We start from the raw sequence: 12,953 nt of genomic DNA, 5'->3' as shown, positions 1-12,953 counted from the left end.
TAAGTAGATGTCTAATATTCGTGTAAGTGTCAGAAATCAGTAATTTATAATGCAAAAAAAAGATTGTTGTACAAGATAAGAAATACATAGATATCACGGATATCGATTGATCGCTCACCTATAAAACTCCCTGAAAATAATGACACCCATCAAAACAATATGCCACATTATCGTCCATGGTGTGGCACAAGGTTCACGTCTGTGTGAGATATGATGCAATCAATTATTATTGCTAGACCAGTAGCAATATGATCACGATAAATATGGCGTGATTCGCTCCGAGACGCACGGAGACGCACGGGGGCGGTCGGCGGCGCTCGGACCTCAATCTGACGTCGACGTAAACATATTAGCGACCGCATCTCCGCCTAATTGAGCCCACGAATGACTCTTGGGGCTCATATTGATCTTTTTCTTTACTCACGTCTGAGCTCGCCGGCATTATTCCGGATAATACGGCTTTCCTCCCACACAGCTTGAACATGTCAAATCCAATAGACCGCGCTACAATAGATCATTTTATTTACAGGTAAGTTGTTATGGGTGTTGCCGATTTTTGTGTTCTCGGTCAGCAAATGTTTCAATCATGAAGAGACTTTTGAACAAAAGAATGATAGTAGCGAAGAAGTGGACGATGCGCTCTTTGCACCCAATATGGTGTGGAATCCAGGCGATATACCGTTACTGAATCGGAAGGTAAGTATGTGTCTAATACTCTTCACAATTTTGTTATTTTTAAGCAAGTAAAACCGCTGTTTAAACCGCCGTTTATCCTCGTTAATGCTCAAGTTATACGAGTTGAGATCGAGAGAAAATGTAAGTAATCATCGTTAAAACTATATTTAATAACTACTTAATAACGTTGACTTAGAAAAATGTGACATGAATGCGAATTCCATGGAAGATATTATTGCTGGTATAGTGAAGAATTTTTCATAGCTACCATGAATGCCGTTCGTTATAATGGAAAATATAAAATTGCTCTGAAATATCTACAGAGCAAGGAGGTCAAACGTTGTTGATTATCAACATTCCGAATGAAATATTTCTGTGAGCGGAGAAAGATTGACTGAAGAAAGATATCATAACCTCCGGACGATTGACAAGCGCAATTTCTTTGTGAAAAAAGTTCGTCAATTTTGGTAGACGGCGTGTTTTGTCTATAGGTATAAAAGACTAATAAACTGTACTTATTTGTTGAAGTAATGCAAATTAATGCAATACTATTAATATGTACAACTCTAATACTGTAATAAGAAATAAATTAAGTTACAATGATAAGTGAGATTGCAAAACATTTTTCAGATATTCAAAGGAGTCCGCGTCGCCATACGAGAACACCCCTACATAGCGAGCATAAGAAGACACATAATGCACTATTCTGTAGCGACCATACTCACTAAAAACTTATTCATTACAGTGGCGCATCCTCTGGTCGAGTGAGTAAATTAATATGATTATTTCGAGACTAGTTCACACAAGCAACTGTGTATGTTTCCTTCACGGAGAATAAAATCACTAGCGGAGGTGCCATAACGGAAAATTGCCTAAGAAAGTAGCGCGCAAAAATGCCGGTGTGCGGGATTACTGTCTTATACGCCTTCTTTGGACCCGCCTATTTTCTGTAATACCAAAAATCGTTGGCCGATGTCTTAAAGAACCCGAATGCCTAGTTAATTCACTTGTAACTGATCGTTTTGGTCAAGCCCACCGTATGAATTTGACCTAGAAGAAGGCTCCTGACTTACCTGCATTATGGTATCTCCGTTTATCTCTCCTTATTCCGTGGTTTCCTTAGATTGAGTTACGAGTATGTCGCCCTCTTTCATTATGTGATGAGGTAGCAAAATCCTTTTCATATTGCGACCAGTAAATACAATGTAAAATTAAGGAGATAATGTTCGTTTTTTTTTTTGTGGAATATTAAATATGGAAATACGAAAGCTTATTGGGCATAAGTAATTATTATTCTGCTTATGAGGGTAGATATTTAAAAAAATTGGAGCATTTATAACGAAGGTATATTTTAGTTTCATATAAAGATAGAGTATTACGTGTCATATTGTCTTATGCATCGTGTGATTACAATCATATCACACTTTTTATCTACTAAAACAAATTAGTGTGTTATTTTCATACGGTTTTCATTGAAATATGTGTAGAAAAAATCACGAAACAGGTTTGGGTTTGATTTATAGGTAGCGGTGCAAATGTGGCTTGGTTGATAGCAACATTAAAAAGTAGATAGACAATCAATCTATTATGTTCAGACTACCTGCCATCTGCCATCCTGCAACAAAATCCATTCTTGACGTCTAATACTATGAACACGACGGTTTTTAGTCCGTAAGAGTCTGACTCACCGCTGCTAACCCATAGCGGGAGGGGTCATTTGATGATTTTTGACGTTGTTAAAATATTATATTATATGATACTGCCCATTACCAGTGAATAAATAATTAATATACCCGCAATAAAATCCGTAAAAGTAGTTGCATTTAAACGTCTAATACTTACAGTGTGCCGCTAAACGAACTAAGCATAGTAGTGGGAGAGAATTACGCAGACAGGGGCGCCACACTTCTGACCGTGATGCTGGTCATCATACACGAGCAGTTCGACAGGTTCTCCTTGAACGGCGACGTAGCTCTCATCAGGGTTTATGAAGACACGACTTATAGGTAAACATGATTATATTGTGCAGCTTTACTAAGTAGAATCTACGAAACTAAGGATGCATCTACACGGTGCAAGCAGATTGCGTATATTGAAAAAAAAAAATTGCGGGTCCAGCGACTTGCGCATGTATCAAATCAGAATACCCACCCGCGTGCTCTCGTCACTTGTCACTTGCTCCAGCTACATGCACCGTGTAGACGTACCCTTAAATGTCCCATACTGTGCTCACCAACTCGCATACCTAGCGCTGTGAGTATGGGCAAATCCCTTCAGCTTCAGGGAGGCCGCAGTTTTTCTACCTTGACAATTCTAGATTAGCTGAATCAATAAGCCGCTGATGATTTTGATACTACTTATGTAAATGAAAATTAACAACAAATATCATATGTAAAGGATTTACTCATATATTTTTTTGTAAAATCACTCTCAGTTTATTTGTATAAACAACGAGTGAATCTAAGAGATCGAAAACATTTTTGTTCCTGAGGCGGTAATTAAGAATGCTTACAACGTTGTTTAGGAACAACAAGCCTTTTTTTGTTGAAAACTTTCCAGTACATTCTTTTACTTTTATGTAGCAATGAGTTTAAATACACAAGAAACTCGTAGGTTGGTAATGACAATGATGATGTCATCCTGGCCGATTATATTATCGGTCATAGCGGCTGTTCTCATATAAGGAGATTAGCCAATAGCTAACTGCACAAGACATATTATAGTGCACGAGCATTTGCGCAGACACCGGTGCACTCCCTATTCCTTCACTCTCACAGCCCGATGGGATGGTAATTCGACACGACTGGAAAGAGATTAGGCGACATTTACGTGCTCAAAGAATATGATCTGACATAGACCAATTATGGGACGACGTTTTTAATTGACTAACATACGACTCGCTCATAACTATAAAAAACATTCCGTTTTCAGTTTTGAAAAAATATTTGATTTAAATACTTATCGAGGGAACTAATTAAAATTAGTCGCGGCTACATTAACTACAAACGCAATCAATAGTATCAAAGTGCATTTTGGATGCCCCGACACGTTATTTTTGGAGTTTTTGTGCAAAGTCCTACTACTAATGTCCATGCATGTTTGATAGGCTTTAACTGAGGCTCTTTACTTTACTGTTTCGTAGTAACATTGTGGCCAGCGAGCGCTAATGTGGAAGCTATAATTTTGTGAACTAGCGCAGACAAATGGTGATATATCGATAGGTAATTGATGTCTGTGGTGGGTTTGACTGCTTTCTTTTTTAATAGCTTTGATAGTTTTTTTTAAAGTGAAACTATTTAAGCTAACAGTCTTATAAGTGTCTATGGTCTTTGATTTTAAATAGTGTGTTAAAAGTTAATATCGTAACTCAATTTTGCTTTCGGAAAATATTCTGAATCAGGGAAGAATTTAAATCAATAAAATCAAGTATGATAAAAATGGCTCCGAACCTGTTCGAACATATAATTAGAGCAATTGACCTGTCTTTATTACCCTATTACATTTACCGCTATATATACTTAAATACGGCAATTATTAAATTTTAACGACGATATCAAATACAGTATATTTAGTGAAAACCAAACATGGCTTTTGAACATAATATAATCGGGACCAGATTAAAGTACATGATGCGGAACTATTATAACGAAGTAAAACAGCTAATATTGCGTTATTATACAATAATGTAATCCAATAAGTCTGCCGTGAAGATTGCTTGAGGTGGAAAGTAGTTCCCTCATCTCTTGACGCGTGTGATCCGTGTTTACGAAGATAAATAACATTTTTTTCCTGTTGTAGAGCAATGTCACAAATCTCATTGGTTTTGTTTGTAAAGCAAGTGAGGCTGAGTACTCTGTGGTTTCAGGTTTCGACAGTTCTATGTTTTAACACTTTGTGAGGATTTAACAAATGGACGGTTTATTGGTAATAGCAAATGCTTTTGAAAAGCAACTACACGTCAAAACCATCGAATGGAAGTAGATGTTTCAACTGCCAAAAAGGGTTATGTTATTAGAAAGACATCGATAGTGATTCGCCTCGTGGTACAAATGCCTATAAACGTATATTTTCCCGGTACTTTGCTAACTTCTTTGAAATGGAAATAACGCGATTTATCCAGTTGTCTGTCTCGATGTTTCCGAAGTCGAGTAGAGGCTGTCTTCACATGTAAAACATGGAACCTTTTCGGCGTCACTGGCAATCTGCATTTTTGTGAGAAAACAACAAACACTGTCGTGAAAGTTTTCATTTTATTCAGTGTATATTGTCATAATATTATTTTATATATTTTCTGAAAGTGCTGCGAAGAGTGAACGTAATTTTTAATGCCACGTTGTCAGCTCAGTTTTTAATATTAAAAGTGTTTAGTTTATTATGAGCTTGCAGAGCGCTAGTTTCTTCGCGGAATATGATAATAATTAATTACCAGTTAAAATTGTGTGTATTTTATCACTTAACATGAATTTTTCTTCAATATAATATTCTTAGGTACTACTTGTACATGGTTGTAGCTTATTTGCTTTTAATTAATGATTTACTAGGATATATTGAACATGCAATATTTTTCACAAAGCAGTTTTGCTTTGTGACCAATTTAGATATTTATTACAAACACTGAGCACAGAACAATCAAAGTAACATTTTTTCAAAACTACAAAGGAAAAGCAATAAATGTTTTCTAGTTAGTTTTGCAAAATAATAATTAAGATTCAATATCTGTTGTCCAATAAAAGAATAGCATGAACTAATATGAACGTATGGACGTCAAATTGTTGAAGTATGCAATAAGCTTAAACAAAAGCGTGCCCTATTTTCTTTGTTTTTGACGGCCAGTTTCTTCATCAAAAGTTAAAGTTAAAGTAATGTCTAAAGTAAAAGTAACGGTCAAATTCGTTTTTTCAAGGCTAAAGTGACAGCAAAACTAATAGAAAAATTTAATTTAACCGTTACTTTTACTTTAGACATTACTTTAGCCATAACTTTAACTTTAACTTTTGATGAAGAAACTGGCCGTGAGTTAGCTTTGTCCAATTAAAACAAACCTTTGTTTCAATAATAGTTATTTGTTATACAAGAGTGCAAAGTTGATTTTTAACCGCGGGCTCAATTTTGATGACCGAGCAAGCGAATGATTCTAAAATTGAAACACGAGCGTAGCGAGTGTTTCAATAATTAGAATCCTGAGCGAAAGCGCGGGAATCAAAAGAGCACAAGGTGAAAAATCTTTGCACTCGAGTGCAACACGTAACTTTTCATCCCACCTCATCGAGGAAATTTCTAAATGCCAAAAAACAAAATGGCGCGCACATATGAGTATCAAATTAAAAAGAAGTACTATTAAAGTTCATTTATTTGAAAACTTAGGTTAAAAATGAAACGAGGTTAAAAATATATGTAAAAACAATAATAAAAATTACTTAATTAATTGAATAATTATTTTAAGCAGTATTTTATTTGTATCATATGTATTTGTTTGAAAAGTCTTATCAAGATTGTCACAAATGGAGTATTGCACACGATGTTCTAAATTCAAATCACTTTGCCGCTCTAGAGGATAAAAACGGCTTTTGCGCTCAGATATCAAAAGGTAAAACTACTCTTTCCGAGATGGTGGGTTGAAAAACACTAATTCCTAAACAAAATATTGAGACTCAGCTTTACGGATAGTCGTAAAAACTGCAGTTATACTATATCGAATGAGGTGTTCTAGGAAGAAATATTGGAAAATTGGTTGTTCAAAGGATTAAGAGTTAAAGCGAAACGTTAGTTTTTATCGACGATTTTCATTACGCTTCTTTTGAACGGACATACAATATGTTGACTTACCTGATTGGTAAAAAGTAATACTCAATGAGGAACTTTATAATGTAAATGCCAATTTTTACTAAACTACACAATAATTTTATACGAATAATTATTTCATGTATGTGTACTCGTAAGTCAATGGTGCTGTTGGTCCGTGGATGGGTGACCATCTTCTCATGACGATTGTTCTTCCTTGTTTCGGAAAGAACGATAAACCGGTTGGTCTCGACTGTCATTTGAACATCCTTGGCAGTCATTACGGGTAGTCAGACGCCAGTGTCGCTCCTTGTAAAAGTCTGGTAATCAACTGCATCTCATATGGTTAGATTGGAAGCCGATCCCAACATTGCTGTTTTATGTTAATGTGTAATCCTTTTATTAATAAACACGGATTAAAAGTTATAACAATTAGGCCAAATACAAACAAACATACGTATTTTTTTAATATTATAGAAGCTTGTTACCGTCTACCGAATGTTCCAGGTGTGCGGTGAAGTCTATTCAATTGATACACCCGAGAGAGCCACTGCACGGACTGCGAGCGTTCGTCACTGGGTGGGGACGCTGCGATAGAACGGTTAATTTGCTTTACATACCTACTTATATAATAAAAAGGAATAATTAAAGGCTTAGGCACTACAGAACCAATTTGAAAAAGATGTTACGAAATATCACTATTGGGAAGCTAGGCTATTCCCGAGTATAGGCTATATTTTGTCTAAGTAGGTACGGGTAGGACACGGGACGCGTGTGAAACCGCGGAAAACAGCTAGTAGGTACATGATCTCAATCTTTCATCATACTTTTGTATAATTGATAGAATTGTTACCTGTCTGCTGCGTTGTTTTTGTCAATCTGTTGAATTAGGTTGACGATAATTTTCCACTCATATTGATGCAGACTGGAACGCTTTATCGTCGTCCATTCTTGACGTAGCCACTAACACCATAGGTCTAAAAAATAAACGCAAGCAAGACTGGTTTGATGAGAACGACGTAGTTCTTTCTAAAGCTATTGCCAAACACCGAGAACTTCTCAAGCGCAGTAATAACAGCGCACTTATAAGAGAGAGTGACCGTGAGTTGCGTAAACTCACGAGACACACTAAAGATAAATGGTGGCAAGACAAGGCTCAATACATCCAGTGGCTTGCTTATAGTAATCAGCTCGGTGATTTCTATAGCGAAATTCGCAATCTCCTGGGTACCACCAACTTCATAAAGGTACCACTGAAGTCGCTGGATGGTAAAAGTCTGCTGAAAAGCAAAAATGAAGTGTTAGATCGTTGGGCAGAACACTTCAATAAGCTACTTAATGTAGATCGAACAGCCGATCTACACTACATAGACAGTTTGCCTCAACTTCAAATAGCAGAAGAATTGGATGATGCCTTGTCTAAACATGAGGTGCTTTGTGCCATCAAACAACAGCAAAATCAGCGTGCGGTTGGCCTAGACCTTATACCAGGTGAACTTCTGAAGTACGGCAGCGAGGAACTGCATTCGCGCGTCTGGGAAATGTTTGTGCTTATGTGGGAGAAAGAACAAGTTCCTGAAACTTTTAAGTTATCACGCGTCAGGGCTCTCTATAAGAACAAAGGCGACCGGTCGGAATGTGGTTCTTACCGCGGTATTTCACTGCTCTCTGTCTCTGGAAAAGTCTTCGCCAGAGTACTTCTGAACCGCCTCAGGAACCTCTCTGAAAAGATTCTGCCGGAAACCCAATTTGGTTTCAGACCAGACAGAGGAACTTGTGAGGCAATATTCGCAGTCCGTCAACTCCAGGAAAAAAGTAGAGAGCAGGGACAGCACTTGTATCTCTGCTTTATTGATCTGGAAAAAGCCTTTGACTGCGTCCCTCGCGAGGCCCTCTGGAAGGTACTGAGAAAGTTGGGGTGTACAGAGAAGTTCATAAGACTCCTGCGACTCCTGCACGATGACATGCAATGTTGTGTAGCGGTTGAAGATGACCAATCGAGCTTCTTCTCCGTCACCTGTGGAGTGAAGCAAGGTTGTGTCCTGGCTCCCACATTGTTTGCATTATATTTCGCAGTTGTAGTCCGGGAAGTATTGAATTCTTCTCCTGAAGGAGTTCGTATTCGTTATCGGACTGACGGCAAACTTTTCAACCTGAATAGACTCAAGGCGACCACAAAGGTTTCCTATGCACATATACAGGACATTATGTATGCAGATGACCTCTGTTTCGTGGCTGAATCCCCTGAAGTCCTGCAACAGCTAGTCACGAACCTTCACAAGCAGTGCTGTACATTTGGTCTAAAAATCAGCATCAAAAAGACAGAAGTAATGTCTTCAGATAATCATGGACGTCAAGAACTGACCATTATGCTTGGTGAAGATGTCCTGAAGCAGGTCGATAAATTTCGATATTTGGGGAGCACTATAACAGCAAAGTGCGACCTTGACGCCGAAATCAATAGCAGAATTGGTGCTGCAGCCGCTGCTTTCGGCAAATTCGACAAGAAGGTCTTCAGCTCCCATGACCTAAAGATATCCACAAAGGTTTCTGTGTATATGGCAGTTGTGTTGCCTTGTATACTCTACTCAGCGGAAACATGGACACCGTACCGACGCCACATCAAGCAACTAGACCGCTTCCACCTCAAATGTCTGCGCAAAATATTAAATATCCGTTGGTTTGATCGTGTGCGTAACACAGAAGTGTTGAGGAAAGCCAATGTAGGTGGCATTGAAGCATACCTCATGAGGAGACAGCTTCGTTGGTGCGGGCATGTACTGCGCATGCCGGATACTAGAGTGGCCAAGCGCATCCTCTACTCCGAGTTGCAGGAGGGCAAGCGGAAACGTGGCGGACAGCTGCTGCGATACAAGGATGTGCTGAAGCGTCACATGAAAAGCTGTTCCATTGACCCGTCTCAGTGGGAGAATCTGGCATCCAACCGCAGAGACTGGAGAAGCCGCGTTAAAGCCAAAGTCTTTGACTTTGAAGCACGCCGACTTTCTGAGTTGGATGCCAAACGAGATGAGTTGAAAGCTCGACCACCTGTAGCTATCAACTACAACTTTGTGGCTGGTACCCTGACATGTCCGCAGTGTGCGCGGACTTTCACGCACAAAATTGGATACTCCAGCCACATGAGAGCACACGCACGCCATTAGGGTCGAAGTGGTCGCCGTTGCCGAAATCGGCGTGGAAGATTATTTATTATTATTAATTTTCCACTCACGAATGACTTTGGAAAATTGTACACAATCCTTACTATTTAATAAATGCAAAAGTTACACAGATAATCTAGAGCCTGAAAACGGATCCAGTTTTTTTCCGGTTGCTGAAAATAGTTTCCTCGGGACGCAAGCACAACAGTCAGTTATATTCAGTTTTCTGCAAGCCAAACTACTGTGTAGTCCACTTTGAAACATAAACAAAACAGATCTATTCACCTGAAAATGTCTCATTAGTAGAAAGTTTGTATTTGTTAACAGTTGATGACAACGAACTCGCTCGCTGATTCTGGTCCAAGTTATAACTAACGCGTAGTGAATAGTTCATGTCTAACTCGCCTAGCTTTTGTAAAACAGGCTCTGTATTAACTGGAGGGTTTAAAATGTAACAATGTTATGACCCGCGAACCACGGCCGCGTTGTTTAACGAATATGCAACGTGCAAAAAGTATGGCGGTACAAAACTCAATCACACCACAATTTTGGTGTGTGATGATGCAAACTATCGCCAAATTGAGGGAAACTGATTTTACAACGTGCGTTTTTTAGTAATTTAACATTATATTTAATTTTATTTATTTGTTTACATCAGGCAACTAGGGCCCATAGAAAGTACAATACATACATAATGTAATATTTCAATACTTATAAACTAATACATAAACAATAATCACAAAACAATTTATATTTGTTGACACGAATAGGCGGTGTCGTGTTGCACTGCGTGGTGTCGCGTAGCCTCCCGCGGAATCGCCGGAAAACGACACCTTTCGGCCAAAACTGTTCTTGGAGTATGTCGAGATGCTGAGTCGGCACACGTACCACAAACGATTTGAAAATTAATACTAGGTCATATGTAGATGTGGTTTTACTTTTATCAAATATTTACAATTGATCACTTTAACACCGAGTTTTGGTCAAATATAAATGACATGTCTGCAAGGAAACATCGAGAACGGAAGAAAATTAATTAAAAAAATAAAATGTGCATATATAAAACCAACCTATAAAAGTTAAATAAAGCCGACTTGGAGCCACGGACATCAAAAAATTACGTCCACACTTGGATCAAGATTCTTTAAAAATGTGCCTAATATCACTCTAACTTAGAGCGATATTTGACAGAATGACAGAACCATGTTTTAATGCAGAGTGCAATGCAGTACCGAACGCAGTGATCCGAAACATCCGAACTCACTGTCAGAATTACTTCTTGACACACGTAACATCCGTCGCACTCAACTGTCCAGTTTGCCAGATTTTTCGCCCTTTGACGTATCAGTGTGAGATTCCAGTGCCATCAGTCTTTGTTTCATTTTTGGTATGCCAACTTTTTAAAGTGGTATCGAATGTTTTGTGCCGTTGACAGCTGTCAGATGTCAAGGGAAAAAATCGTTATTTGTACTGACTGTTAGCAACTGTCAACTGAGTCAGAAATGGCCGGGGTATAAAGAATAATAATTTATGTAAGGCATATTGACGTACCTTATATTACATACAATAACCGATTCCTCTGTTTTTTTGAATTAGAGATTGTTTGACATTATTTTATAATAACTATAATTTCAAAATTCTATCATCGGTTTTTGCTATCCATGGTTAGATTTACAATGGGAAGAAAACGCTCCTTTAAAAAAAAAGATCTATTTATAAGACCGTTTATAAAAAATATCAAGGAAAAGATAAACATGTCACCAGATATGTTTATTGTCCAACCATAGCAAGAATTTATAGCAATTAATTTTTCAATTGACTTCTAGGAGAAGCTCCGTCATATTTTGCAGATAACAAACAAGTTTTCCGTTCCAAGAATTTCGGTCGATGTATAAATAAATTGGTTTGTTGTGTCTTAAAGTCTTGGAATATTTCATACGACAGATTTAGGATACAGTCCTGTTTAAGCGTAAGGATTAATGAGCGCTTGGAAAACAAGGGAAGGTAGTCCTGTTCTTTCTGCCAGGAATAGCGGAATCGTACGAAAGAGTTATCGAGCCCTGATACACAGACCCTGATGGGTTTTAGTCAGAAATCTGACACTAACCTCCGCTACGCCTACGTCGTTAGAGGTAATCTGATTTCCTGCATGTAAAAAGTTTTTTTCTGGTATATCTAATTTTTACTCTAGTTTTAGAAGAGACTTAAAGCTAAGTAAGGATTGAACTATTTATCAATTGCATTTTTCTGATAAAATGATAATGCGTCTCAATTTTGTGAACTTCTATCTATTACTATGTACCTACTCTCTGCTACGTCTCAATCTGTAAAATAGTTGATGGTATTATATATTCTATTAAACACAGACAAAATCGATAGCTGGCCAGTCTATCGGAAATATATTATTCTATTAACTACTCGCGGTAGTTTGAGTTGAGCGTCGTGAAAAATGCACTAAATTGAGGCAAGGGGAATCGAAGGATCCCTCTCTAGAAATGTCTTTTAGGAATCGTTTCAAAATACTATTTTATTTTGTACAGGCGATGCAATAAGTTACATCATGAAAAAAGAAATAAAATGGACTCTCCCATTTTCTGAGTCGTATCGTTTAGCAACTAAAGTCTAAAGTCGATCGTAATACCTTTTGAAAATTGATTTTTAGGGAACCTAAAGATTCTATTACTAAGACTTCACTATGGACCTTGGTACTTAGTTACAGTTGTTTCACCAATTTGATTTTTTTTTAAACCCGAATATATGAATGCTTCTTCATGTATGTTACATGAAGTGGCGTAGAAGATAGGTACCTATGTAATTGTAAGCTAGCAACTCCCGAACAAGCCGGGTGTAATTTCACGTACATACACACAAACTATTCTCTTGAATCACTCATCTCTATTGGCGCGGAAACCCCATGAAATCCGTTGCGTACTTCGAATGATCTAGACATGCGAAGCACTGGACTGGCAAAAATTTATACTATGTAAGGATAGGCATATGATGTCATAGATTAGCTGATACCCGCGGTTTTACCAGAAAAAATATAGCCTTTGACACGTCCGACTCAAGCAGTTTTCTTTTGGTAAATTAATTTACAAAATCGGTTCTGTAGTTCCAGAGATTACTATCCAACGTCACGGATTCACAACCTTTGTTAATACTAATTGTTAATATCAACGCCTTGATGACGTGATCAAGATGATTATAGCGCTTTAATCGAAAGCTTTATACCTTAACAGCTTCTCTCAATATAGTCCGTAGCTATTTCATGTATGTAATGACAGTAAACACACAATCTAAGAAGCATGGAGTTTAGTTAGGCTACGACCCTAGTAG

The 12,953-nt window shown here is 37.8% G+C and overlaps 1 protein-coding gene across 1 annotated transcript in view; it reads left to right on the top strand.

Moving 5' to 3' along the window:
- The first annotated feature begins 482 nt into the window (after positions 1 to 482).
- LOC124645304 (trypsin alpha-4-like) overlaps positions 483 to 12,953 on the top strand; it is a 45,469-nt gene continuing 32,998 nt past the window's right edge. Inside the window, exons 1-4 of the mRNA XM_047185103.1 lie at positions 483 to 529; positions 573 to 696; positions 1,306 to 1,439; positions 2,520 to 2,658. Coding sequence (XP_047041059.1) covers positions 483 to 529; positions 573 to 696; positions 1,306 to 1,439; positions 2,520 to 2,658 — 444 coding nt within the window. The remainder of the gene's footprint in view (positions 530 to 572; positions 697 to 1,305; positions 1,440 to 2,519; positions 2,659 to 12,953) is intronic.

This window comes from Helicoverpa zea, chromosome 31 (assembly GCF_022581195.2).
Source record: "Helicoverpa zea isolate HzStark_Cry1AcR chromosome 31, ilHelZeax1.1, whole genome shotgun sequence".
Lineage (NCBI taxonomy): Eukaryota > Metazoa > Arthropoda > Insecta > Lepidoptera > Noctuidae > Helicoverpa > Helicoverpa zea.
The sequence above is the reverse complement of the archived record's forward strand: the minus strand, read 5'-3'. Positions and strand labels throughout refer to the sequence as shown.